The sequence below is a fragment of the Suhomyces tanzawaensis genome (genome assembly GCF_001661415.1).
Source record: "Suhomyces tanzawaensis NRRL Y-17324 unplaced genomic scaffold CANTAscaffold_10, whole genome shotgun sequence".
Classification (NCBI taxonomy): domain Eukaryota; kingdom Fungi; phylum Ascomycota; class Pichiomycetes; order Serinales; family Debaryomycetaceae; genus Suhomyces; species Suhomyces tanzawaensis.
In genome coordinates this window covers 176,841-204,544 of record NW_017963645.1, presented here as the reverse complement: position 1 = coordinate 204,544, position 27,704 = coordinate 176,841, and the positions used below count along the sequence as shown (strand labels likewise).

At 42.0% G+C, this 27,704-nt stretch overlaps 12 protein-coding genes and 1 non-coding gene across 13 annotated transcripts; 6 read left to right on the top strand and 7 right to left on the bottom strand.

Moving 5' to 3' along the window:
- Positions 1 to 51: 51 nt before the first annotated feature.
- On the bottom strand, positions 52 to 3,717 carry VID21 (Vid21p). The gene has a single exon (XM_020208196.1). The coding sequence runs from the start codon at positions 3,637 to 3,639 to the stop codon at positions 181 to 183; it is 3,459 nt and encodes a 1,152-aa protein (XP_020061815.1). The 5' UTR covers positions 3,640 to 3,717; the 3' UTR covers positions 52 to 180.
- Positions 3,718 to 3,808: 91 nt separating this feature from the next.
- Positions 3,809 to 3,898, bottom strand: CANTADRAFT_t259. The gene has a single exon. It is a non-coding gene; the product is annotated as a tRNA-Phe (tRNA).
- Positions 3,899 to 7,064: 3,166 nt separating this feature from the next.
- CANTADRAFT_92572 (uncharacterized protein) lies at positions 7,065 to 9,125 on the top strand (the record flags this gene model as incomplete). Its single annotated transcript, XM_020211960.1, has 1 exon — positions 7,065 to 9,125. One exon carries the CDS (start codon positions 7,065 to 7,067, stop codon positions 9,123 to 9,125), a length of 2,061 nt encoding a protein of 686 aa, XP_020061814.1.
- Positions 9,126 to 9,242: 117 nt separating this feature from the next.
- CANTADRAFT_149142 (uncharacterized protein) lies at positions 9,243 to 10,395 on the top strand. The gene has a single exon (XM_020206325.1). It carries the CDS (start codon positions 9,360 to 9,362, stop codon positions 10,290 to 10,292), a length of 933 nt encoding a protein of 310 aa, XP_020061813.1. The 5' UTR covers positions 9,243 to 9,359; the 3' UTR covers positions 10,293 to 10,395.
- A 1,204-nt stretch (positions 10,396 to 11,599) lies between these two features.
- On the top strand, positions 11,600 to 12,487 carry CANTADRAFT_58064 (RNA-DNA hybrid ribonuclease; the record flags this gene model as incomplete). The annotated part of the gene is made up of 2 exons (XM_020210763.1): positions 11,600 to 11,772; positions 11,872 to 12,487. 2 exons carry the CDS (start codon positions 11,600 to 11,602, stop codon positions 12,485 to 12,487), a joined length of 789 nt encoding a protein of 262 aa, XP_020061812.1.
- Positions 12,488 to 12,696: 209 nt separating this feature from the next.
- Positions 12,697 to 13,932, bottom strand: CANTADRAFT_24264 (uncharacterized protein; the record flags this gene model as incomplete). The annotated part of the gene is made up of 1 exon (XM_020207063.1): positions 12,697 to 13,932. The coding sequence occupies one exon, from the start codon at positions 13,930 to 13,932 to the stop codon at positions 12,697 to 12,699; it is 1,236 nt and encodes a 411-aa protein (XP_020061811.1).
- A 375-nt stretch (positions 13,933 to 14,307) lies between these two features.
- On the top strand, positions 14,308 to 15,666 carry CANTADRAFT_24263 (uncharacterized protein; the record flags this gene model as incomplete). Its single annotated transcript, XM_020207062.1, has 1 exon — positions 14,308 to 15,666. The coding sequence occupies one exon, from the start codon at positions 14,308 to 14,310 to the stop codon at positions 15,664 to 15,666; it is 1,359 nt and encodes a 452-aa protein (XP_020061810.1).
- Positions 15,667 to 16,649: 983 nt separating this feature from the next.
- On the top strand, positions 16,650 to 18,359 carry CANTADRAFT_57953 (uncharacterized protein; the record flags this gene model as incomplete). The annotated part of the gene is made up of 1 exon (XM_020210752.1): positions 16,650 to 18,359. One exon carries the CDS (start codon positions 16,650 to 16,652, stop codon positions 18,357 to 18,359), a length of 1,710 nt encoding a protein of 569 aa, XP_020061809.1.
- Positions 18,360 to 18,567: 208 nt separating this feature from the next.
- ALG9 (dolichyl-P-Man:Man(6)GlcNAc(2)-PP-dolichol alpha-1,2-mannosyltransferase) lies at positions 18,568 to 20,379 on the top strand (the record flags this gene model as incomplete). The annotated part of the gene is made up of 1 exon (XM_020211314.1): positions 18,568 to 20,379. One exon carries the CDS (start codon positions 18,568 to 18,570, stop codon positions 20,377 to 20,379), a length of 1,812 nt encoding a protein of 603 aa, XP_020061808.1.
- A 466-nt stretch (positions 20,380 to 20,845) lies between these two features.
- On the bottom strand, positions 20,846 to 21,430 carry YPD1 (Ypd1p; the record flags this gene model as incomplete). Its single annotated transcript, XM_020210737.1, has 2 exons — positions 20,846 to 20,949; positions 21,070 to 21,430. The coding sequence occupies 2 exons, from the start codon at positions 21,428 to 21,430 to the stop codon at positions 20,846 to 20,848; spliced, it is 465 nt and encodes a 154-aa protein (XP_020061807.1).
- Positions 21,431 to 22,630: 1,200 nt separating this feature from the next.
- On the bottom strand, positions 22,631 to 23,557 carry PHO15 (4-nitrophenylphosphatase; the record flags this gene model as incomplete). Its single annotated transcript, XM_020210747.1, has 1 exon — positions 22,631 to 23,557. One exon carries the CDS (start codon positions 23,555 to 23,557, stop codon positions 22,631 to 22,633), a length of 927 nt encoding a protein of 308 aa, XP_020061806.1.
- A 441-nt stretch (positions 23,558 to 23,998) lies between these two features.
- CANTADRAFT_57995 (uncharacterized protein) lies at positions 23,999 to 24,385 on the bottom strand (the record flags this gene model as incomplete). The annotated part of the gene is made up of 1 exon (XM_020210757.1): positions 23,999 to 24,385. The coding sequence occupies one exon, from the start codon at positions 24,383 to 24,385 to the stop codon at positions 23,999 to 24,001; it is 387 nt and encodes a 128-aa protein (XP_020061805.1).
- A 147-nt stretch (positions 24,386 to 24,532) lies between these two features.
- On the bottom strand, positions 24,533 to 27,659 carry FUN12 (translation initiation factor eIF5B). The gene has a single exon (XM_020208195.1). It carries the CDS (start codon positions 27,621 to 27,623, stop codon positions 24,636 to 24,638), a length of 2,988 nt encoding a protein of 995 aa, XP_020061804.1. The 5' UTR covers positions 27,624 to 27,659; the 3' UTR covers positions 24,533 to 24,635.
- Positions 27,660 to 27,704: the final 45 nt, after the last annotated feature.

The window sequence follows — 27,704 nt, the reverse complement described above, 5'->3', positions numbered from 1 at the left end:
ACTTATATTGGCCCATTTTCATAAAATTGACGCTCTGAAATTTCATTGTTACGTTTCAATATTCATATCTACCCTATATTAATACACTCGAATTAATCCTATGCAATAACCCTATTAATAATTTCAAAATACTAGTATACATTCTCCTCCATTATTCTAGATTCATGCCTTATCACTCCCTCAATTGGTAGGTGACCCCGATCCTGGTGCTGGAGAAGACCCAGAAGACATCCGCGGAGTAGTCAGGCCTGATAAAGGCGACATATTGACCCCAGACATCCGTTGCTGCTGCTGCTGCTTTTGTATCATGGCCTTCTTGCGCTGCTCGTACTCCAATTTCGACAAACTATTCATATCCAAAGGAGAACTAGAACCAGTTATAGGTGACCCGCTTTTACGAGCTGCCAAACCCTGCAGCTGTTGCTGAAGCTGCTGCTGCTGCAACTGCTGCTGCTGAGCTGTTTTCGCAGCCTTGAGCATCTGGAGTTGGTTCCTTTCCTGGGGAGTAAGCGTTGCTATTTGTGTTTGCTTGTGGACTGTCTGCAGCGAGTTTCCAGGACGAAACAGTTGCGGGTTGGATCCACTTGCTAATGGCTGGTTCAACCTATTCTGTTGCTGTTGCTGGTTAAATCTCTCCTGCTGTTGCTGCTGAAGGTTCGCCAAGTATTGAGCCGCAAGCTTGGTGACTTGCTCCTTGCTGAAACCGGGATTTTTCTGCTGGATCGAGTTTATAATGGCAGACACTTGTGCCGGTGCAAAATGGATCCGTGGCTTGGTTACAGGAGTCCCAGAAGAGCCTGTCTGTGGATTGGATTGCTGCAATGGGGGGGCAGATTGGCCTGGTTGTGCCTGCGGTTGCACCAGAAGGGAGCTATTAGATACTTGAGGCAGTTGGCCCTGAATCTGCGGATTGGAAATGCTATTCTGGTTATTTGCCAACGTCTTATTGGGCAAGGAACCATTTGGCAACATGGCACTGTTACTCAATGGACTGCCAGCCCCTTTAACCTGTTGGTTCTGTTGGTTTTGCTGTTGCATCAACCTCCTCTGTTTCTGGATTTGAAGCAATTGCTGGATTTGCTCGGGAGTGTAGGGAGTACCATTGGGAGTGGTGGGACGTTTGTTTGCCGTAGGCAACGTGTTTGGCCTTGCCCTTTGGTTATTCACAGGTGGTGCCTGCCCCGAGACTTGAGCTGGAGCCGAGCTGGAACCAATCTTGGAATTTGGTGGAAGATTTGTGGAGTTCACTCCCACAGGCACTCTTTGTTGGGGCCCAATGTTGCTGTTGTTGGCAGCTGCAGAGGCATTGCTGCTATTGGCAGCTGCTCCTGGTTGGAACAGACCTCGAGGTCCACTATTGTTGAGCAGTTGTTGCTTCTGCTGCTGCGCAACTGCAGCCATCATTCTAGATCTCGTAGCCTGTTGGTTTAAGTAAGCTTCCTGGATCGACTTATCTCTCTCAAACTTCAATTTCGCCAATTCAGCAGGTGTTGGGACCCTATCAAGCACCCGTTTTGTAGCTGGATTTGGCCCTGCGCTGGATACTGATTGGTTTGCATTCGAAGCGGTGGTGGTGGTGGTGGTGTTATTAGCAGAAGCAGTCCCTGGATTGGTGGCGGTTGAAGCCGAAGTCGTTGTACCCGAAGTATAATCGGTGGTTCTTCTATTATTGATCTTGGCTGCGGCTATCTCCCGCTTCTTCATGCATTTTCTTATCGCATCAAAAAGAGAGGCCCATCTTAATCTTCTGTGGCCTCTCTGAATGGATTCCGCTCCAACACCCAAAGGCGATATTCTTCTCTTGGTAGTCAGCTGCGCCTTGTGGGCCTGTTCGAGCCACTGCTGGGCGTGGTACGAATACACTCCTTTCATATCGGAAAATTGGAACTTCTCGTTCAATTGAATGTACCGTTCAAAACATTGCCATGGCGTCCTTCTCTCGATATTAGATTCATACTTCTTCAAGGTCGAGGCAGACGACAGAAGATGCTCTGAAATCAAGTCCCAGTTGAAGCAAAATTCAGCCACGTAATGAATCAAGTACTTGTCATCCTGGGGCAACCAAATGGTAGGAGAGCGATATTCGATGTTTTTGATCAAGGGAGGCTTTGGAGGCTTTAAGTAGTTGAAGCGACGGTGTGATTGGAAGCCAAAAAGTCCCTTCTGGTACTCGGGAGGGCCAGAGGAGTCGGGGGAATTTGATTTATTGTTGGCTTCTTTTATGACGATCTTGTACCAATCATCATCTTCCTCGAATGGATGCAACAAGCGCGAAACGGGAATCAAAGGAGTGTCTTTTGGCTTCAATGCTGGCGCAGGTCCATTTGGAGCTTCTTCTTCGAATGCAGAGAACTTTGGCAAGTTCTTAATGATCGATTGGTCAATCTTCTTGAGGTCGTTGAGGTCAACATGCAACTTGAATGGACTCCTGTCATCGGTGGATCCTTTATACTTATATATATCCTCGTCATTAATCTTGGAGTAGTCTGTAAACGAGAATTTGACTTCTGGATCTGCTGTGGAATTCTTTGAGAAGATCAAGTTGGTATCGATAGACTCTGGATCTTGTCCAATTTTTTCAGTGGCCAGCTCTGCATTTGCAGTATCTTTGTCGAGGATCTCGATTGCTGAAGGTGTTTCAACCTTGACTTCCTCATCATCTCCTGGTTGTGCTGGAGCTACCAAACTGGTTTCCTCCTTAACTATATCCACAGCCAGATTTTCAGGCAAGTGTACTATCTCCTTGGGCTTTATACACACGGACTTTCCGTGCACCCAATAATCCTTCACAGCCTGTGCAATTATCACGCAACACGCTTTCTTGTACTTGGAACTCTCCTTAAAATCCGCTGCCATCCACTTCCCTTCTTGCACCATGCTGTCCCAGTGGTATGTGTGCTTCTTATTCTTTTTCAAGTACACGAACGGGTCGTAGAATCTCTGTGGTTGGCGCAATGACCATTTTCCTTGCCTCTTAAGCTCCTCGATCCGCGAGTACAACACGGCTATTTTACCTTCCAACAAAGCGAGCTCGAAGTTGTCGGTCATCAACACCTTGTGGCTCCCTGGAAGGAGCTTGATCAATGGAAGGGTTTGGGTTAGGTAATATAATTCTGCCAACGACGACACGGTGTGAGGCTTGGTAGGGTAATGCTCTGGGATCGATAGTATTTCCACTTCACTGATATCCTTGGTGAGGAACTCCTCCATCTCTTCCTGGGACACCTCTTCTTGTGATCTTAACGACTTGACTGCGGAAGCCTTCTTTGGCTGTCTGGTGTTGAAACCTGACGCCTGTCGGGAACTCCTGGATCCACTTGGCTTGTAGTGGTGCCTCTTACGGGCTCTGTCGTCCAGCGAATCGAAATCTGCCTTCCGTTTCGACGGCTGGCTGGGATGGAAGGTCGTTTTCTCCATCGACAGAACAATCCAGTTTTCGAGGCTCTTGGCCAGGCCATTTTCGTCCAGCAAGCTGCGTAGGTCGAAATTCTCGCTGTTTTCGATGTCGTTTTGCTGTAGAAACTTGGATAGCCCTTCATTCTTGGAGGTTAGTGTATCTAACAACGGATCGTTGATGAACGTGTAAAGCTCCTCTAGCTTTCTTAGCCTGGATTCTGCGAGATAATCCAAGTTGGTCATTGTCGCTTGCAACGAGACGTGGATCGTGGGCTATGCAGCAGTGGTGGCCGTGTCGTATGCCGTGAAAATGGAGCTAGAGTTGTAGAGGATAAAATTGGTGTGTTTATTTTATGTCGCACGTGATAAACGGGTTGTATATCACGTGATCTGTTTTTTGGCTTGCAAAAAATGCGATTTCTGTGGATCGAACACAGGACCTTCAGATTAACTGTGACTGAATCTCTTCAGTCTGACGCTCTCCCAACTGAGCTAAAACCGCTTTTCTTGCTTTTTGTGGGAAACTGAAGCGCTACCATGTGTAAAGTGAAGATTATGTAATCAAAGCTATGTCTGCCACCACACCTTTAATTGGTCTTATTGAAGCAGGCTTGTTGTGGTTTTCACTTTGTACCATGATCATGGTCTTGAATTGCAATTATCAGGAAAATATGTGGTCAGGAGCTCCAGTTGAATCGATTTTATAAAACCAGCAAGTTAGTAACAATAGGCTATACTATACTTACCGTTAACAAGAATAGACACATGGATCCAATGATTAAAGACCACCCAGCTGTGGAATATCAGCCTTGGTGGTGTCAAAAGGGTAAAGGTTGTGGAGTAGACAAAAGCTCATAGAAAGACAAAATTTCAAAGAGTATACCTACAAAGACAATTATTCGCAAAATGATAGAGTCAACTGTCGAGTGTTCTCTTTCAATTATTGTTTTTTTTCTTGTTAATTTACATATTTTTTGTAAAAATGTATTAGAACTCAAATTGAGCTACAAGTAGACAAGAAAAATACTCAAAATATGCTTGGAGAGAAAGGTATATCTCTACTTCTGCATAAATAAACAGGAGTATTTACATAGTTCATTAGCATTCTTGCCAGAATAATAACCTCCCCATCTGATTTGGCATAGTTGGAACTTCCAAGATACTATCAACTAATTTTCTAAAGCGCGGAAGCACGGAAGCACAGCTAATGTATGCAGTATTTGGTACTGCTAGGAAAAGCCAGGTAGTCTAGTATGGAGTCTAGTATGGTTATCCATAATAAGGCCTGAATTGAAGATAACGAGTTTCAGAGAAACTATTGTTGCATCAGATTAACTCAACATGTTACTTTTAGACGAGGCTCCTTCACCGATGTAATTTCGACTTCAATATGCTTGATAATGTAGCACGACTGAACACCAAAAGTACTTTTGGACCATAATAATCTTGCACTGTGTCGCAGTAAAATCACAACCAAAGACAGGGAAGATGTATCATAGTATATAAATTCGACAAGAGACAGCAGAAGAGTTCTTAGAAACACTCACTGACGAATCAGCCAGGTGCAACCATCTAATAATATAGATAGATTAAACATTGCGAAAAGATGTTTCAAAGGTTTTAAAGGCGCTGAAAACGATTAATGGACTTAGAAATCCACTTCTAAGTATCCATTGTATTCCTGGGGTGGGGCGTGTGATTTGATGATGGAAACTTACATATATGACTCCCCATTTCAACTAAATCCACTGGTGATAGACCATTGTCAACAACCACAACGACCTGGACTAGGAGCATATGAGGATGGGTAATTGGAACCACTAAGTGAACTTTGGGACGCTCAATGAGAAGAGGAGACTTAGTCCACAATATGAGGGGATGTAAATAATTAGAGTATTTCAAGTTAGGGGGACAAAGAAGAACGTTGCGGGATGGCCCATCAGTCCACATGGGAAATACGGATCCAATGGTCTCACTAGCTAATCCTATACAGTGAAGAATGAGACGTCGTATTTATGGTGGGCCCAATACAAGCTAAATTCTGACCAGTCGGACGTTATAGACATGCTGCAGGGTTAGTAGGTATATCTGGATGCAAGAGCAGTAACGAGAAGATTTATACTGGAAGAATAAGAACCGAAATTGATGTGATAAAACTTGTACTTCCAATGCGCAGGGGCTTGAATCTTTCATTTTTATAGCTTAAGTTGACAGTATGCATGTGGATCTGGCATCATGCTGCCGTAGAGAAGAGGTGTCTGACAATTCTCTGGTGTGGTATATGCAGGTACTAGATCCTGATCTTGAAGTTTGGATCTTTCTTCCCCGCTCTTGCAGAAAAAGAAGAAATTTTATTTGCTGCAAAAAACTAGATATCCGAGGGGTCGAATCTACAATATAACAGGTTCAAGTAGATCCAAGTGCATATTAACTCCAGCTTTGGGCAATTGTGCTTGCACTACTGCCACTCCACGACCCCTGTTGCCATTTTTAGAACATTTACCAGAAATTTCATGGCTAAGACGACAAATATCCATCAGGCATTCTTTGGCAGTTAGAAGTACAACTTTCTTTCATTAAGAAAGATGCCACTGGCAACTCGAATCAAAGAAAATTCAGAAAAGAAGCTTTTCTAAAGCAACTGGAGTAAAATTTACGGATAATCTAGCTTTCTTCTTCGAAAAAAAGGGTTATAATATGTAATTTTTTGGTCCATGGATTAGCCAGATACAAATAGTGCCTGTAAAATGACAGGTTGTGATGGTTTGATGCCTTGAGTGGCTGTCAACACTGCATACGTTTTGATACATCTGTTGGTAAATACGCGAGGCGGGGAATCTTGGATCCCGATCTAGATACTGCATCAAATAATAAAGCTTAGATGAACAAACCTGTAATCCGATCGCTTACCGGCTTCTGGAATCTAAGCCACGTTGCAGCCCAATGCTTGGATGCAATTGAGCTCATACGCGTGGCCATGAAACCTTTTTGCAGTTTGACATAACCGAATTTGCGACCTTGCGTTTTTGCACCCAAATACCGAGGGGGACCCTCAACGATTATTATTTAAAAAGAAATGGTACTGGCTGCTAAAAAAAGCCACCAGCTCCCGTGGGGAGTAGCTAGAAACATCCGTACATCATTCTGTGTCTGTGCACCATATTCAGATTTTGCAAATCAGTCTTAGATCGTCCCGTTTACCATATCTTTCTTCTTAGACAAGCTACGAATACAATTCAAGCACTATGAATAAAGATTCCTCCAACCCCTGCTCTAACTCAGCGTCGCCTAGCAATGCTGACAAGATCTCGGGCTTTCCCCAGCTTTCGGATTCTCCTTTTGTACCCAAATCCGCTGATTCACCTTCAGGATCTGGCGTTGATGTCATGGGACCAGAGGTGCCACCTCACCAAGCTGACAAGTTTCCTGTTCTTCCATTCAAGAAATTGGTTGGAAAGAATGTGGCTGTTCCTCCTTTCAACAAGGAAAAGAACAATCGTGTTTGTGGCTCTTCCAACAAGGCCACTTTATTTTTTGAAGAGAAGGCTCCTCACCAGAGCGAAACCTCTCGTGATGTTGCACCCACTTGGGCTGAAGTGTTGTCTGAGAAGAAATCTTCTCCAAACAAGGACAGCACTTCCAAGTTGTCCAAGAAGACGGGCTACACAATGAAGAAACGTTCCAAGAATAATGGAACTAATGTTGATGCTGGTAAGCCAAATGAGTCTGTTGAAGTTTCGAAAGAAACTAGTGTTGAGGCTGGTAAGACCAAGCCAAATGAGTCTGTTGAAGTTTCGAAGGAAAGTGTTGAAGCTGGTATCATTGAGCCAAAGGTGGTTGCAGAAGTTGCAAAGCGTACCCAAACTATGCGTGAGTGGAGTCCTAGAAATGAACTTGCTTGTTCAACTAAAGGTTCGGTGATTCCATTTCTTGATGTCCAAAGAAGCAACGGTAATAAAACTAGAACAAATAGTCTTTTCTGTTACAGCTTTACTAAAAAGACCTTCTGGGCTGCTCATAAATCACAAAAAGGAAAAGGACCTTTGGCCAATGGTTCCGATAAGGTCATTGAGTCATCTCAAGTGGACTCACATGAGCACAAAGAAATTATGGAGACTGGTAGTTCCGATACGCTCGACAATCATTATAAGGTCCACCACAAGGATAATAACGAGAATGAAATGCCTGAAACAGAAGTTGAATCTGATGGAGATTTTAAACTCTCATTCGATATCCAAGCCCCAGAAAAGTTTGACTGGGCCGAGAGCGAAGATGATGGTAGTTCTGATAAGTTCTTTGCTTATGTCCTGGTAATGAGCAATCTAGAAGCGGGTGTCAAGGATGGAATTCCTATTCTTGATATTCTAGAAGATGAACAATTCGTGGATTTAGAAGCTGGTGTAATGAATGACATTCCTATTGTTGATGTTGAAGAAGCTGAGGATTTCTGTAGAATGAAGAGCATTCCTATTGGTGATGAAGAATTCAAGGGGTTGGAAGTTGGTGGAATGGTTGACATTCCAATTGGTGATGCTGAAGAAGCTATGGGCTTAAAAGCTGGAATGTTTGATATTCCTCTTGTCGAGGAAGATGATACTCTTGGACAATCACAAACCATTGGGAAGGCTGAAGTTTTCAAAATTAATACTCGAGAAATTGTTGACTTTATCGTTCTTTTAATTGTTGTTCCTCTTTTCTATTTGGATATTGGGAGTGGTATTGCTTTTGCAATCAGCGTATTTTATTTATCCGTCCAACCAGATGTTGAAGGAAGAACTTTTATTCCTAGCTTTTTTGTCCAAGAAGCCCAAGACTTTATGGATTTAGAATCTGGTGAGAAGCATGAAATTTCTAGCGTTGACGTTAAAGAAGCTGCAGAATTTGTGCACTTAGGGGCCACAGCGGACAACTATCATAGCTTTGTTGTACAGTGTATTACTCACTTTGAAGCTTATGGGAAGGATACCTATTCTAGCGTTGACGATTTAAATTTGGAACACATCGCCTACTTAGAAGGGGAAAAACTCTGCGAGAAGTCCATTAATATCTATGATGGTTCGTTACATCTCATGGGGTTAGAGGCCGGTGGAAAGGTTGAACCTGAAGAGGAATTTTCCGACTATTCTATGAACTTAGAAGTCCATAAAAAGGCCACCGATCTTGTCGAGGATGAACCACAGAATTTCGTCGTAATGGCAGAAGACGGAAGGGTCACTAGTCTTATCAACGATGATGCAAAAGATTGCTTGGAATTGGATACCGCGGGGGTGGTTGAAGATTTAGGCGATGTTTGTCTCAAACTGATCAAGAATTCAGTAGACCATGGAAAGTATTCCAGTAGTGATGAATCTCAAGATATACATTTGAGAGCTAGGGAAAAGACTGAAATTCCTCGCAATTATGGATCACAAGATCTAAAGCTATTAGGGGCAAATATATTTGCCAGTATTGCTCCTCAAAGTTCAAGTGAAGTTCTCCAGAATAATTGGAAACAATTTAGGGTTACGGAAGAGTTTTATTTGGATAACAAAGTTCATACTTTTGCCTTGGCCATCCAATTTGATGAGTATTACTTTAAACATTTTTCTCCACTCGAATTGTTTTTAGACAATTCCGAGAAGGATCTTCTCACGGATCAAGAGTGCTCCATTGAAACCAAGGAAGAATTGAGTAACCATTGCGTTAAAGTCAATTCCCACGCAAATCATATTGATTCTGAGAATATTTGAGAAGAGAAATTGTTAGTCCTTGACCTGGATACCGAATTAGGGATTCTTGAAGAAGAGATTCTTATAGCAGATGAAACATCTGAAAAAACTTCGAGAGAAAGTAATCAACCCCTTGAAAAAGACGAGGAACCTCTTGATACTTTCTATGAAATTGACCTGAATTATGGTTCTTCGGAGGAAGTTGGGATCAACGACTTCGCAAGAGTTCTTACTTTAAAGACGGTTATTCCTAAAATGGATACCAAATCCGAGAGCTCAGATATCCCTGCCGACGCTAAGAAGGGTACTTCTCATAAGTTGATTTGTTCTCTCTTTGTTGAACATTTCGATAAAGACTATGGAAATGCTGAAGAAGCAAATTCTCCAGTTACTGAAGAACTGGTGGAATCAAATGATGATTTTGAACTCAAAGCACAAGACAATACCTTTGATCGTCTGAAGCAGAATGTTTCAGACCCTGAATATTATCTCGCAGAAATCTACAAGTGGGGGCTTGAGTTTCCAAGGAGTATCGATCAAACTATCTTTAACTCTTCTAAAGAAACATTAGATTCTACTGACGATGATAATTCTAATATCTCTGCCAACAAATACACCAAGAAATTCCGGGGGGATGATTTTGGCCTTAGTAACAGAGATTCCCAAATTACCATAGAGTCAGAATCTTCCAGCGATAATTCAAAAACTCTGAATAGGTTTTCTTCCAGCATTTCCACAAGTTTAAATCCAGGCACTCCAAGTACTCAAGGCAGTTGTTCTGAAGACTGCCAAGAACAAAGAATCCAAATATCCACACTTGAATCAGATATTTGTACTCAAACAATAATGGAGTGTGAAGCAACCAGCACTGGTTTCCTTAATTTAAAATACTCTTGTGAGTTTCTGAAATTCGAAGGAAGTCTTTTGGGCCAGATTGGAACTGAGGCCAATGAAATGGTTACCTGGATTAATAATTCCAGACCATGCTCGGTACGGGAAATTGGGAGACAATTTTACTCAGGCATTTCCATTAGACAAGACAAGAACATTGGAATTCAGTGGCATGTATTGATCATATTACTCTTCCAGTTGATGATTCTCGTCTTGGATTTTAGAACTTCGCTCCATAAGTTGAAGAACCTCAGATTGTGGTCAGCTGTCCGCATACTCTTATGGCTTCTCTCCTGAAAACGATAGAGCTCAATTTACGACATTAATGACATTCCTCAGCTTCAAACTCCAATACTCTGTTGGAATATCCAGCCAAACTACACACAGTCCAACATTGGGACACTTTCTAATAGAATTTTTGCATACATTTTACATACTCCACCTCTATTTATAGTATTAATCTTTATAACGCCAAAATTTCCAGCCGAACTGGACCTGTAGAATGTTTCATTTTCTTAATAATTTAAATTCTATTTTACTTGGAGCGTCTATAAATTGTGGATTAGATACAATGATTATTGAAGGTGGTCTACACAATGTATCTAGGATTAAATACTGTGGCAATCGCTTTGTTCAAGGGAATTACTTGGTAGTGTCTACATGTGACTGAAATTTGGAGACATTAAGACTATTTCTAGTTTCGGGCCTAGGTCAATTAGTATAATCAAGGTGAGAGCTTATTATCCATTAGGAACAGACATAATTCTGTACAAATCTAAAGAACAGGCTCATAGGGCCAAGGGAAAGAAATTGATATAGTTTTGATATAGTTTGGTTAGATTGGCTGTTCTCTTGTGAAAAATAAAAAGCGTTCTTAGACCTGCTGGTAAGGGGATTACTTTTTATGCTTATTCTCTTTTTCCTTAGTATAAGCATTGCCAAGCAGCTACGAATAGACGCCAAGTGTGCCTTCCAGAATACTAAATATCGTATAAAAAACGAAGTAGATACTGAGCTATATTGGCATGCACATAGGGTTTTGGTAAAACGGCAGATGTTATAATTTAGGTCTCTGGATGGTAAAAAACTACTCTTCGAGAGGAAGATTTTATGTGCAATTATTCATTTGAAAATCATGTAAAACACAATCTATCACTCCGATAAATCACTTGGACCTACCGGTTAATTTATAGTATTATCATTTCCTTTATTGGGTTCATTAGGAGAATTTTCGCCCGTTTTTCCGTCTCTAATTGCATTTCGTAAATCTTCTTGATATAGTATCTCTTCTAGATACCTACATCCTTGTCCAATCATTTTACAAGTATTGGCGTATAAACTTCAGTAATTGTAGCGCTTTCTGAGGGGTTGCTATATTTTCCGATGCATTGTTTCAACTTTGATGTTCGAAATGTACCGCCCAATGTCTCTATACATATTACTTACCTGCACACAACAGAATCCCAAATCCCAAATCCCTCATAAACCTGACAGGAATTCCAATTCCAATCTATTGTGTCCATAACTACCACCACTCGTCAAAGATAAGGCGTGTCACATTCTTAAGAAGCTTCTCCAGCCAAAACAACACTTTTGTTCAAGCCATGCCATACTATGCTGTGGCTAAAGGCAACAGCAGAGGTATCTTCAACAACTGGGATGACTGCAAAAGAAGTGTGAGTGGCTACAAAGGAGCCTCGTTCAAGAAATTCAGCTCAGAGTCAGCGGCAAAGGCGTTCATTATAGAAAATAGCAGCTCGTCCAACACATACTCCCTGTCAAACAGTTCTTTCCGACTGAAGGCGTACGCCCCAAAGTCGTACTCCCTGCGGTCATCGTCGAAGAGCTTACACCCTCCGAAGTCATATTCGTCGAGCTCTTTTCTCTCCAAGTCTTCTTCGCATGATCCAGATTCATATTCTTCCAGCTCCCACTCATCCCCAAGTTATCAATCAAAGGACGGTTCCTCTACAAAACAAGAATCGGCTGATATCTATGTTGATGGGGCCTGTAGAGGAAACGGAAAAGATAGCAATCCTCCTTCAGGATATGGCGTGTACTACGGTGCCAATCTGGAAAAGAATGCAGCCATTCCATTATCACGGGTTGACAAATCAGGAGCACGTCCTACCAACCAAAGAGCAGAATTGTACGCAATGAAGCATGCTTTGGAAGATATAAACAAAGAATTGGCCAACGGGGGCAGTACCAAGTATACTATACACACAGATTCACAATACACTCAAAAGTCGCTCAACGAATGGTCAAATACCTGGAGTCGTAATGGGTGGAAGAACTCGAAAGGTCAACCTGTCGCTAACTCTGATATAATTAAGGATTCCTTGAAATTGTTGAATGATGTCAACTTGAAGTACCAGGAAAAAGGCTGGGGCAAGATTGATATTGCATATGTGAAGGGCCACGCTGGAAACCATGGTAACGAGCAGGCAGACAGACTAGCAAACCTAGGAGCTGACTCTTATGGGAAATAAAACAAGAATGCATTTTTAAATCATACTTCTTATATCAAGAGTAAGTTGCATTCTTGAAAATTACAGAGATGAACTTCCACACCGTTGAATATGAAAACCAATAAATGATGGCGAAGGCGCACAATAGCTCAGAAGTAGACTGGAAGGTCATTCACTAGGGTTTGTGAAAGTTTGATAGCTTCCCTTGAAGATTTAGGTGCCAATTTGCCTTAGACGGTGCCACCCTCTGTATTTTTTACCTCTTTTGGTTCATTGCTTGGTAGCCTCTTTTTTGGAGCTTTTTTGTGCCTTTCAGTTGATTTAACCTCTGCCTTGGGTCTAGAATTGGCAATCAACTCATTTTGCGAAGCAATGTCCTTTTTTGATTTTACTTCAACGTTCAGTTTGTTTCGCTTAGGATAATTTGGGGCAATTTCTGTTCCCTTAGTATCCTCACTTTTGACTTTGTTATCTCGTTCCTTTGGGGGATTTTTCTTTGGAAGTTCCTGTAGTTTACTCGGTTTTACAATTTTCTTTTCCAAGTTAGCTTTGTCTTTTTGTGCTACCTTCTTTGGTTTGGATGGTCTTGTTTGACTCTTTTCTTTTACGTCCGACTTCTCTTTTGATTTCTCTCTTGACTTCCCTTTCGGCTTTTCATTCGGGTTCTCATTCGGGTTCTCCTGTGGCTTTTCATTAGACTTGTTTCTCTTCTTTGACTTTAATTTTCCAGGTTTTCCATCTTCCCCGACATTGGCTTTTGGCCTCTCGGGGAACAGTTTTTCTTTTGCTTTGAGTTTTAAGGGTTTGAGGGGCTTATCTTCAGGTGTAGCCTTTTTTGAATCCACCTTTTCGCTTCTCTGTTTTGCTAGCTTTTGTAACTTGCTTGCCTTTGATTTTGCTTTCTGCTCTTTTTTAATAGTATAATGTTCTTTGGCGAGATCGAAAGACTTAGTCTCTCCATTAAGAAATTCCAAATATTTTTTATACAAGGGGTTCTTTTCGATTACACTCAAAGCTATGGGTTTGGAGGAAATAGTGGACTCTGGCATCTGGTTTATGATAGATTTCTCAATAACTGGAATCAAACTGTCGCTCGTGGTAGACTCGTAGAATGGTTTTCCTTGAAGTTCTGAGATGAAGCCCTGGATGTACTGCTCTTTGGCGAACCGTATGTATGCCCTGGAATATGTAGGAAGTTCATAGGGCTTAGTAGCAAGCACACCTTGGACGTAGTACAAGGAGCCTATCAGGTCCATATTTTTGTAGTGGTGTGCTAGCTGTTCCCTGAACTCGGCCTCTGTCAATGTTGGTGGTAACAACCTCACCTCCAACTTGAGGTTCACACCATCGGATATACGTGAAGAAGACCCTTTTGCGGTTCCAGAGGGTGGTGGATTTTGCGCTGGCTGGCCTCTGGGAGTTGGTGGGACGTTTGGCTGCCTTCTAGGCGCTGAAATAGAAGCCATCTCGAAGTGCTGGACAGGATGAGATCTGCTAGACGTGGCTGTTCAACAAGGTGGTTCTTAGCTCAACGTTCGGAATTCTGAACCAACTGAACCGATTCAGAAGCGATTGTTAATGTTAGTAACACTAATTTGGGTGGCCTGAGCTGAAAGGATTTGGGTGGTTTTCAATCGAGTCTTGATGCAAGAATTTGCCAGCTCAAGTTTGATTCACAATGGTGATGTAACGCAACTGGTGGTTAGTTACGGACGCCTCAAGCCAGGAAGTATCGCATACGAGTATCAAGCTGATAGTGATACTTCTGGGAAGAGGTGGAAAAACCGCGAAATGCGACTTTTGAGATATCAAAGTCAGTAGACACTTATGGCCATTCACCAATGGATATCATAAACCGCTACCTCGGAGAGGTCTCCTCCGTATCCAGACTCAACCAGAAGGACCAGGTAGCCCAGCTTTCCAGGTTGCTCAGTCTTGACCCGCAAGTGAATCAGTATGTGCTCGTATTGAACTCCATCCCAAGTGAGGTCAGCTTGAAGCAGATCAACATCGAGAACTACAACGTCTACAACAACGAGTGGTTGGCGTTCAACGAACTCTTGCTCAGCTTCATCAACTTTGCCCTCGAACTCAATCCGTGGTCAGCTTTAGAGTCCTACGATTTGTACACCACCTACTTGAACGACCTATCCATCGCATTCAACAACAATAATCGTGGGCATCTTTTGAGTTATCTTGTCAAGGAGTCAATTCAAACAATAATCCCTCTATCCATCAAGCTCGACGCCCAATTCTTCATCAAGGAGTTCCGTTCACGTCCCAGATTGACATACTTAGCATCGGTGCTTTTGAAGATCTTCAACAATATCAGATCGCAGATCAATGACACCAACCAGCTCAAGAAGACCATCATATTGTTCGTGAGCAACAAGCTATGCTTGATCTACTTCAAGCTCGAAAACCCGCTTCTCTGTCGGAATATCTTCTCCAACATGAATAATGCCAACTTGAGTATGCGGACCTTTTCCAAGTTAGAGCAGGTTCAGTACAGGTACTACTTGTCCAAATTCTACTTGATCAAAGATCAGCTCATTGAGAGTTTTGGGCACATCCAGTGGTGTCTCTTGAACTGTCCGTTGGGGGGCTCTAGCCAAGAAAGGTCCAATTTGGAGAAGATTTTAAAGATCTGGTTGCCTGTGTGCTTGGTGATTGGAAAAGTTCCCAACTTCAATTATATCCACCAGATTAGTGGGCCATCTCCGATCGTACAGATGTACTCCAAGTTGAGTCACCATATGGGCGTGGGCAATTTCCAGGGCTTCAACACCGTGCTCTTGGAAAACTACACCTACCTTAAAGAGAACAACCTATTGTTGTTGTTGGCCAACAAAAGCAAGGTGCTCATTTTGCGGAATCTCGTCAAGAAGGTATGGAAACTAATGGGGTGTCCTACCAATCTTGACTTCGATATAATCAAGAGTGCGCTTGCCCTCTCGCTAGGAAGCACAAGCTACGACAAATCCACGTTCCCATTTCTCCAGAGCCCTCACGATATTGACGATTACTTGGTGGAAAACATCTTCATTTCATTGATTGACCAGAACTTATTGAAAGGGAAGATATTTTTGGTGCTCCGGAAGGTAGCACTCAGCAAAATGAACGCCTTTGCCAGAGTTGGCGATATCAACTTCACTCGGTTCTCGAGAAACTCCAAGGCAGATGCGTGGATGAATCAGTGAAAGGGGAGAGATGGAGTTCTTCGTGGTTACACGGTAAGAACTTACGTGGTTGAACAGGTTAAGAACCCTAGAGGTCCACCAGTAGTTGCTACAAGAACAGCTGAATGAGGTGATCAAGAAAGCTCAGTGGAGTTGGGCAAGAGTCCACTTCACTGGTGATTGTATTGTTGGGACAGAGTGGTCTTGTACGAGTACACTTCATGATTCCCAAGGTGTTCTACGATCAGTGGGGTTTCTAGACAGTAATACGCCCAAGTGGTTCTGCCAGAAGGTATGCTAGACGCAGTACAGTAACACCAAAAGAAGGTGCTGTGATTCTACCAGTGGTGTTCTTCAAGAGCAGCTATTTCCAGGCGAAGTTATTTCTGATGTCATACAGCTCAGTAATTCCATCAGAAGCTAGATTGTGAACAGCTTAATGACTTCCGTAAGGAAGTTAGAAAGCTCAGTGTTTGTGAGTGTGTTCTATGTCACTGTTGAGGAGGTGACTTAGAGCAACATCAGTGCCCAGACAACCCTTCTAAACGGCAATTCAACACCACTCAGCTGTCAGCATTTGCTGGAAATGCCCAGAAGCTGCCAAATTTAACCCTACTTGCAAATCCGCCTTCCCTCGCCAAAACCACACCTAACCTGTCAATCCTCCAGCCTCATCCACAATTCTTGGCCTTCCATCCCTGCCACGTGAGCTCCCTAACCTCGCTAGCGCGTGCCGTTAGACCGCCCCAGCCGCCAAAACCATGAGGCAAAATAAGTGACTGACTCCACACTTAAGAAAAAAAACTGCACACAAAACATGCAAAAATGCAGCAAACACCACAACAAGATGAGCCATGCATAATGTGGGGGAGAATATAAAGCACGGGTTGGAACCGGCAAAATCTTCTCCTAAACATACCTCACCAATCACCAATCACCACTCGCTCACCATGAATCTCGAATACACCTGGAGGCTGCAACAGGTATCTCCTCCCCATGATGGAATGATCACGTGGCTGTTACCGGAGTTGCCAGAAGAGGTTCTCCAGATTATCCTCGACAACTTGGACCAGCGGCACTTGGCCAACCTAGCCCAGGTCAGTCGCTTCCTCAGGAAGAAGGCCTGCGAGCGGTTGTACAAGAAGATTATCGTAATCAATGACGATATAGAGGGCAATTTCCTCGACCAGTGCAGAAGCTCCTACTTGAGAGTTTCCAGGCTCAACTTGCTTGTGGACAGGCTCAGTCCCGAAAACTTCGCACGCATGACGAAGATCATCATCCACTCCCAATCCAACTTGATCAGCTACGACTACTTTCCATTGTATGAGCGTCTCCTTCGCCTCTGGGACCTCGTTCCTCACCATAGCATCACTTTCATGAACTTTGACATCAACAACATTCGGAACTCCAGGACAATCAACCAGTATGTCTCCAATAGATCCACGCTTTTCATCGAAGACGAACTCATGAATTTGCACAATAACAGCAAGGTCAGCAATTTAAGGAATTGGATGGTATTTGATTTCAGAGAATTGTTTGAGTTACCATACAACTTGAACTTACAAGACTTGGATATCTTTATTGAGCAGTCAATGGGCCCAGCTGCATATCCAGATCATGCTCCTGATGCGTTTTTACACAACTTGTCTACTCTCAGTGGGTTATACTTGGACTCGCCAACTTCGACATCTCAGTTCCTTCAATATTTCAAAGGATCGACAGCCCCCATCATGCATAACCTAGAGAAGTTATCCCTCACTTCAGCCCATTCTTACAAGGATAACTCGCGTTTATCGTTTTCCGACTTGAGCAAAGTGATTGATTTCAGAACGCTCAAGAAGTTTGAGCTTAAAATTAATTGTATTCACAATGACTGTGATTGCATCAATACATTCTTCAGTGAGTTGCCTTGCAATAACCTCCAGAAGTTCATTTTAATAAACTACAAGTCCAACAACTTGAAGCAAAACTTAAACCAGTTTGATCGCTTATTGAATAACCCCGACTTTTTTAGAGCAGTCTCGACAGTGGAATCACTTTACTTGAATGTGAACGATTTTATCAAGTTGGATGCTAACCACTCTCCCAAATTTTCAATAAGAAAGTTGATGCTGAGAATTTCAGGTTTAACTAGGTTACGTGAATTAGTTATCCCTGATTTTTTTAACAATTGGCTGGTAAGTTTGCCTTCAATTTTCGAGCATCCAAGAACAACGGAGGCAGGCTACGAGCCAGAAAACTGCTTTGACTTGCTCCTCAATAAATGCTCATGTGTTGAATGTAATTCAACTAGAGCTAGGTTTAACAAACTTGCCAGCTTTGACTCCAGGAACAATTACAAACATGATTTCAAGAGGTCTTTGCCCTCATCTAGTGGATTAGCTGATGCCTACAATAATACTGAACATCTTATTGAGTTCACCACTTCAAATGTGAATTTCTTGAATTACCTTGTTGCCAACTTGAAGCGCCAGTTTATCTACATCAACGAAAACCTTTTCTCGATTAATTCAGTCATCAACTCTAACGAGAAGCCTTTTATTGTGAACCCCGAATTGATTCCTTACAACAAATTGTTCATGCATAGCTGCTTGAATCATTTTGTTGGCCGCATCAAATACGATAAGCTGGATTTAAAGCTCATAAATTTGGGCGGCATCGTCATTGAATTCACGAAGCAAAATTGCATAAAAGCACCCTATAATGTTTGATAGGGGCTATGAATATAAAATCACTAATTAGTTCTTTTTGTTACAGTATGAAGATTATAGAATAATACTTCTCCAACTCCAGCCATGTAGACCAGCTCGCTAAGTTTTATTGTAAGATCGTGTCACGTGACTAGAACACGCTCTGATTCCGTCTACGTGTATTGACATGCCCACCACAACAGGACTTATTGAAGCATAACTGACAGTAATGACCTCTAAGAAAGATGGTCGATTGAAAGACTATTCCGAAATCGCATCTGCTAATGCAGCTGTCACCACGTCATCGCTCCTGAATTTGATAAGCAGGCTTCTAGTCGGATTCAACGTTGCAGTGAGGGCATACTGTGCCCTTTACATGATCATTTCTGACTGTGATGAAACATTCAACTACTGGGAGCCTCTCAACTTGCTACTCCGTGGATTTGGTAAGCAAACGTGGGAATATTCGCCCGAATATGCCATAAGAGCATACACGTATTTGATTCCATACTATTTGGTTGGCTATCCTATTCAGCTATTATCGTCTGCTTTGGGTGAGTTACCACATTCCTATTCGTACTACCAATTCTATATTATCCGTGCTGTTGCCTTATGTGGGGTTACAAGCTACGGTGAAATAAGGTTGACCAGAAGCATTGAAAAGTATTTGAACCTGAAAATTGCCTGTTGGTTTTTGTTCTTTTCTACCGTTTCGCCTGGTATGTCACACGCTGGAGTTGCTCTACTTCCATCCACCTTCGCCATGCAATGCAGCACGTTCGCGTTCGCATATGTTCTTGAATCTATTGTTTCTGCTAGTGTCGAAAGTACCATTTTGGCTATTACTTGGTTCTTGGCTGGGGGTATTTTTGGCTGGCCTTTTGCATTGGCCTTGGGTGTGACTTTTGGCCTCTATACAATCTTAAATCTGAAGAATTGGCAAGGAAATAAAATGGTGCTGATCATCGGGGGCTGTGTCTTGAGTCTCTCTGCGATCTTGGCAACCATAACTTTGATAGATTCATACTTTTATTCAAAGATCTTATTGGTGCCATTGAACATTGTCTTTTACAACGTTTTCGGAGGCGAAGGTGAAGGACCAGAAATCTTTGGAGTTGAACCTTTCAGTTATTACATTTTGAATTTGTTGGTCAATTTCAATATTATTGCAGTTTTGGGATACTTGGGCCTCGTCTTGAATCCTTTATTGTCCAGAAAATCATTTGGAATTGCATTCAATTTGTCGCTACCATTATTGCTTTGGTCGGTGATCTTTTTCTCGCAGCCACATAAAGAAGAACGTTTCTTGTACCCAGCATACCCTTTGATTGTGGTAAATGCAGCCATTTTGGTTTATCATATTTTTGCAGTCTTTGGACAGGTTTCAACAAAGATTCTCTCCAATTTCAAATATAGATCCTTATTCACCAGATTCGTGCAAACCATATTTTCATTACTAGTGCTCGTGGTATCCATATTAAGAATTGTCAACTTAGTTGAAAACTACTCAGCACCATTGCAAACATTTGAGTTAGTGAGCAAGTTGCCATCTTCATCCACACCAGTTAATGTGTGTATTGCAAAGGAATGGTATCACTTTCCAAACTCCTTCTTCTTGCCAGATAACTACAGATTGAGGTTTGTGCAAAGTGGATTTGATGGCTTGTTGCCTGGTGATTTCGAAGAGAGCTTTCAGTCACTTCAAAAAATCACCTCCCATATTCCACTGAATATGAACAACAAAAATCAATTTGAGACGGATAAGGTGATCGAGTTTGGCCAATGCGATTATTTTATTGACAACACCGAGAAGTCCAGTCAACACGTAAAAGAACCTAATATTATCCAAGAAGACAGGAATGGCACGCATGTGGTAGACCCTGAATGGGAACTTATGGGTTGCAACAAGATAATCGATCCAAACGGTGCCCATTCCGGTATTGGAAGATTAATCTACATTCCAGTAAGATTACGTCAGTATATCTCATATGATGTCAAATACTTGAACTTCTGTGCCATGAGGAAAACGTCTATTGTATAGAGTCTATTTAGTCAGCATAAAGAGAATGTGGAGTAAGATTCGCGACTAGCTTATAATCAATTGCTCGAAACGTAATAGTTATTTGTATCTGAAGCAATTCAACACTCATCTTCTTCAAAAACATAAGTCACCTGTTTTTCGGCTTCACTCGGTTTCCCTTATGGGCCAAATTCGGATTCTAGGCCCGAGTGGAAACGATCTCTCCAGGTATTGCGTCATGACATAAAAACAATCAGATTTAAATTTCCGTTGTGAGCTGTCAGTGGGGTTTGGCTACTGACCATGGGAAGGGATGCTCCGTGAAGGACTTCCACCCACGGCGATGTTTCTTGAACCACATCTACTAGAGCTTGCAAGCAATGCCCCATATTTCCGGAGGAAATGTGTGCAACCCCAGGATGCACAATTGATAGGATGTGATGTTTATTTATCTAGAAGTCAGGCTTTGATTGTAAATATATAGTAGTTAAAATTCATCATCGAAGTATCTGCTCAAGGCGATTTTTGATTTTACAAAGCCATCTCTAGCCTTCTCTAGGGCATCCTGGATGAGGGCAATCCAGAAATCATCTTTAGACTCATCCGGTATTTGTGTTGTATTAATAGTCGTTTCGTTGGAACGTTCAGTATCGTTCGTGTCATTATGTTGGTCGTTAGTTTGTGTAGCGGCAACAGCGCTGTTTCCTTCACTAGTAGTAGATTCATCGCCGTTAGACTTGGTGAATGCTGGACTTTGAGCCACATCAAAGTTGTCGAAGTTGTTTTTATGTCCGTAATTCTGAATTCTTTCACATTGAGCCAGGATTTGAGTCAATCCCAATGCTGCTGCCAGTCCCTTCAAGTAATGTCCCAACGCCAGAAGCTTTTCCAAGTTTTTCTGCTTCAAGTTCTCATCAATTTCTCGGAATGTATCTATTACCTGGTCCACGAATGTTTGAAACAATGACTTGCTGAACCCTTCTTCGTCCTCATCCATTGCCACTAGTTCTGAGAACACACTCCACTCCACCATCCCAGAGGCCTGAAGCTCTTGGCTTTTCTCGTCACTCATGATTTAGTATATTCCCTTGTGTTTCTTCTTACACCGAAGCAACTTTTTCTACTTGACGAACTCCTGAGAAATGTTACACAAAATCCCCCTGTATATGAATGCGGGTCTGGAGGCGAAACGTCATAACTTGAAGGAACTCAATTTGCGATTTATAAGGAAGCTAAAGAGGCGGAGTAGGGTGTTCACTACATGCAAGGTACATGATGTCAAACTATCTGGAGGGTAAAAGTACGTAGTTACTGCTCGTAGTAAGCGACATGCAAAATGCACAGTAGTTTCCCCGTATCACCATTAGTAAGGACATCATGTATATTATTCGCACCAGCGAGGATGACGTTGCACTACGCTCAACACTACACAACTACCCGTATATTGTTCATTCGAGTGACCTCGGCTTTTCCTCCCCCTTAACTTCTGGAGGGGGGCATCCGTCCCCTCTCAAATGTGTCAACCCACACCAAGTCTCATCATGTTACATACGCCGTAGGAACAATCGGGATACCAGTTACCCCGTTCACTAAAAACAAGTTGTACTAGCCTAATGCCCGCAGGGGCGCCCCTAGGCATAAGGATCTTGAGGATGCATACATTTGCATATTATGTTAGCCTGATTTTGAGTGATGGGGTACTACAAAGAAATTTAGGCGCTTTTGCTTTATATTGTGGTGCGCCTAGACTAATCGAGGTTCCACCAAGAGGGTGGGCAAATGGGTCCAAGATCAGGCAATAGCAGTATCCGTCTAGCAAGTAACTGTATCGAAGATGACACACAGCAACTAAGTGCTGGAGCTCGAACAATTGCTTTGTTGCACTACTGTTAAGAGCACTTATTGTTCTCAGCACTGGACTATGAACAATGTCCCTACTCAAACGGTCTAGATCGTTCGTAACTCAATCTCGAGACCCTTGACTTCGCACCGATCGTGCCATTACAAGAATCCTCGGGTAAGCCGAGCAATCCCGAGGACCACAGAAGGTCACTTTAAATCGCTTAGGTTTCTCTAACACCATCTTAAAGTTCTGCTGCACGCTATTTAGATAACGCTCTCACGGGATTTACCTTACGTACAGAAGTTGTACAAACGTTCCATCTTTGCCGAACGTAACTTTGTTACCTATTTTTTGCTTAATTACACACATTCCTTCGATAGCCATTGCCTTTGTATATTCTAATTATAGTCTAGTCTCTAAATTTGCAACTTATTGAGTCATTTCAAACAAGTCACCGAGCTTATCAGCGTAATAAGTTGGTGCCACAGATTTTTCCTGAGCCAAAACCCGATCTTCAGTTTCTATTCCTGTAAGAACCAACAAAGTATCAAGACCACCATCTCTTCCGAACTTCATATCGGTGTTGAGTCTATCTCCGACCATCAACCCTTTACCTGGGCTGGCCTTCAATCCCTCATTATCTGCCTTAATAGCATTCAACATCGATTGGTTTGGCTTTCCACAAACTGCATCGGGCTTTCTGCCACTGGCGTATGAGACTGACTCGATAATTGATCCTGCGCCGATAAGCAATTTGTCTTTCGTTGGAAAGGTCGAATCAATGTTGGTTGCGATAAAAGGAATGGATTTGTTATCCTTAATCAAGTATTGCATGGTGATTGATAATTTCAAGTAGTTAAGGTTCATAGTCAAGCCAACAATGACAGCCCCTACATCCTTATCCAAGTTGTTTAAGAGTTCATGGTCCGGATCGAATGTGACGCCATCGGCAGTCAATCTAGGGTCAGTTCCTCCAATAGTCGTGTATCCCAACTCTTGCAATTCCTTCTCTATACCTGCTTCTCCTAAAACCCAAACCTTCTTATCCTTTGGTAATTGAAGGATCTTCTCGATGTAAACTGCTGAAGCATAAGAAGAGCCAAACACTTCATCCTTGGTGATACCGCTGATTCCAATCTTTTCAAACTTACCTAAGTAGTCATCTCTAGACTTGGTGGAGTTGTTGGTGACAAAAAGCACTGTCTTGTTATTCTTCTTCAAGAGGTCCAATGTCTCGGCAACCTTGGGCAAAATATGATCTCCACGCCAGATAACACCATCGCAATCAAACAAGAAATAATCATATTTATCAATGATTTCCTGGGCCTTATCTCTACTGTCAACTTTCAATGACATTTCCAATGTTGTGTAGAAGCTTTGTTCTGAAGTTAGTCTCGAATAAAGTGATTTGACAGCGAAATATGAGATCCTAATTTGGCTAGTCGCGGGCCTCAAATCCTCCGCTAAATGATTAAGAAAACTTTCATTATCTGCTTCAGCTATGTGAAAGTATCAATCTCAGCTAATGTCCAGAGTTACAGTTCTACACAAACTGGTATTTGCTTATAGTCATTTTATCTACAATCTGTCCAAATTAACTGTTCTTTAAGTTATGACATTATTTGTAACTAATAAAAAGATTGATTGTTACTTCGATATATGCAAGGAAACCAATCTCGAAAGGCAACTGCGATCCGCATGCCACGATCCGTCTCAGTTGGGATGAAGTAATATGATGTGATTGTCGAACAATGTTTGATAACATTTCAGGTCATTTATCCGAAGTTTAAGTAGTAATTAACGCTCAGAAGGATCAGGACCAGCGGTGTACTTAGGGAAACGGAACTTCGACTTGTCATTATAGATTTCTTCATCGAACTTGGCTTTGTTTTCGGAACTCATTGATTCACGAACCAAATCTTGTCTGGCCTTCTCTGAGTAAAATCTTCTGGCTATGTTTCTGTCTTCTTCGGCCAACAACAAGGGTTCCAAGTAGAATCTGGCCCATTGTTTTTCTCTGCTTATTTCACGTTGCTCGTTCACACCTTGATAATATCTATAGAATCCAAATGAGATCAAACCAGTGATACCCCAAAAGTAAATTGTAGGTCTGAATCCTCTAGAAGGAAGGTTTCTCTTCCATTGTACTGGCTCGTATCCTCCAATAGGTGGTAAGTCTTGCATTCTTTTGGTATTGGATTTGATGAACTCTAATTCTGAGAATTTTCATTACATTTACTGTGAGTTCATTGGGTAATTTTTAGGTGGGCGCACGACCAATTTCGTGATATTCCTTATGGTATGTAGATATTCCAAGTGCCTTAAATAATTTATACCTTATATTGAGTGTTGTACAGAAGCCATAAGCACTTTAATACTAAAGTCGCTGTCTTCTACTATAAAAATCAAAACCAAAAAAATGCAATGCAACGGATTACTTAATATCGAAAACTGGTTTCAATTTCTTGATTAAAAGCCAGTCATCTCTGGAAACGGTGTCACGGAAAGCTGGGTCTTTCAATGTGTCAATGGATTTACGAGATATCAATGAGTATAAGTTGTCACTCTCGTCCACATGACGGCCCCATACGGGTTGAGCAGCGGATGGGTTTTCCAATCTCATTGCAACACCTGCATTAGTTTGACCCTTCTTCACTTCATTGGAAGATTTGTGATTCACTTCCAATGAAACGACCTTACCTAACACCATGATATTTGGTTGCTTGGTAGCTGGGTCTTGACGAACGGCACAGATTGGAGTACCAACACGAACTGCACCTTCAACAACATCAACACCAATAATCATTGGGTTACGTTTGTTAATGATTTGAACAGTCTTCAACACACATGGAAGAACAGCATATTCCATGAAGTCCTTACGACGTATTTCAAGTAATTTCTCTTGATAAGCAGTGAATTGATCGAACAAGTGGTAAATGATGTCTGCATTGAAGATCTTGATCTTCTGTTCTTCAGCGTATTGTTCAGCTTCCTTGTCAACCTTAACATCGAAACACAACATAATTGCTAATTCCGGAGCTTTTTCCAACATAGTACAAGCTTTCATGACATCTCTCTTGTAAACTGGCCCCAACCCAATGGACATGACAGGAATTTTCATATCCTTCAAGAAGTCCAACAAGGCTTCCAAGGAACCCAAAGTAGATGCTTGAACAACGACACCTCTACCAGAAGTATCGACTGAGTCCAATAAACCAGTCAAATCATCCATAACTTCTTCCATGATTTCTTCCTCATCGTCGTCCTCGCCAACAACAATTAATCTAGAACCAGCAACAGCTTTTTCTAAATCATTGGCAGCAATCTTAACACCTAAAGCAGCCTTGACTTCCTTGTGATGGACATATTCGGATTTGATACGAAGTTCACGAGATGGAGGTGGGGTCAATAATGCTCTAATGTTCGTTGCTATAGGTCCATTCAAACCACACAACACAACACGATCTCCCTCTCTCAAAATACCATTGGACAAGACAACATCAATAGTGTAACCAAAACCTTCCACTACCTTGACTTCCAAAATGGTAGCTTCAACCTTAGATAAATACATCAATTGCTTAGACATTCTCTTTTGAGTCAATTCAAGTAACAACCACAACAAATCAGGAACACCTTCACCAGTGACAGCAGAAGTAGGAACAATAGAAACATACTTGGACATGTTCTTGTTCTGGAAGTACAATTCAGAGTTCAAACCTTGTTCAGCCAAGGCAACTCTAATGGCTTCATATCTGTTTTGGAATTCAGCTTGGACTGACTTTTCTTGTTGAGCAAATGAATCTCTGAAAGAATTATTTGGAATAGTCTTCCAGTCATATAATCTATCAATCTTATTCAAAGCAACAATAAATGGAGCCTTTCTGTCTCTCAACAACTTGATGGATTCAATGGTTTGTTGTTCTAAACCATGCATAATATCAATCACCAAAATGGCAATATTACACAAGGATGAACCACGGGATCTTAAGTTGGTGAAAGACTCGTGACCAGGAGTATCAATAATCAACAAACCTGGCACATCAAAAGTTTGTTTTTCGAACTTAGACATAACTGCAGTTTTTTGTTTGATAGCATCAACTGGGAAGTAAGTGGCACCAATTTGTTGAGTAATACCACCAGCTTCACCACCTTGAACATTAGTTTGACGGATTTTGTCCAACAATTTGGTTTTACCAGTATCAACGTGACCCAAGATACAACAGATTGGGGAACGTAAGTCCTTCTCGGAGGGAGTAGAGCTCTTTGCCAACTCTGCCTTCTTTGCTTCCTCTTGAGCAAGCAAAGCGGCTGCTTCTGCTGCTTGCTTTGCCTTACGGGAAGCCTCGAGTTCAGCCTTGACTCTTGCTTCTTCTTCGGCCTTCTTCTGTGCTTCTTGTGCGAGCCTCTTGGCTTCAGAATCATCTTGCAAGTCTTCGGTATCTTCTTCTTGAGCTTCCATTGCAGTTTCCCAATCATCTGCAACTTCTTCAGCGACAGCCAGCTGCTCCCAGTCTTCAACCTCTTCTTCTTCTGGTTCAGAAGATGCGTTCTTGACAGTTGACTTTTCTTGTGGTTTTTGAGTGAAAGTCTTTGGCTTGGTAGATTTCTTCTTGGAGTATACAACCTTCTTTGGCTTAGGGGCATCATCCTTGTTCAACAAACCAGCAACTGAAACGTTACCTGCTTGTAACAATTGTTCACGACGACGTTCCTGTATCTTCTTTTCCTCCTTTTGTTTTTTGGTCAAGAACTTACCTTCAGCCTTCAATTGTTCCTTCTTGAGTCTTTCCTTTTCTTTCTTAGCGGCTCTGGCTGCCTCCTTCTTGGCTTCTTCTTCTACTGCCAATCTTTCAGCTTCTTCCCTTTGCTTTTCTTCTTCTTCTTGCAAACGACGTTGTTCATCTTCCAATTGCTTATTTAATTCAATTTGACGTCTCAAGGCGGCAATTGCAGCTGGAACTTTTTTGCCACCCTTCTTAGCTGGCTTCGATTCTGAAGTTGTAGAGTCTTCTGGCTCAGGAGTTGCGGATGCGGAGTTCACAGAAGCGGCGGCATTTTGCTTATTAGCTTCCTTGATTTGGTCTTTCTTTGTAGCCTGCTGAGCCTTCTTTTTGGCTGCTTGTTCTTTCTTCTTTTGCTTCTCTGCTTCTTTCTTTAACTTTTCTTTTTCCTTCTTGGATAAAATCTTAGGACCATCCTTAGCCTTCTTGTCTTCTTCGGCTTTGGTTTCCTTCTGCTGCTTCGATTTTCTAATAGAACTCAAAAAATCACCTGCAACTTCCTCCTCTGGCTCTTCAGTTCCTACAGATTCAGTAGGTTCTGGAGTGGCTCCAAATTCTTCACCTTGTGGGGCATCATCTTGAGATGGAATTTCTTCATCCCAAAAGTCGCCTCCAGCTTTTCCTCCCTTCTTTTTACCCATGTTTAATGTAAGTTTAGAGAGTAACTTCTTACTTTAATCTTTTGTTATATGGTGAAATTTTTTCAGTACATTTGTGAATTA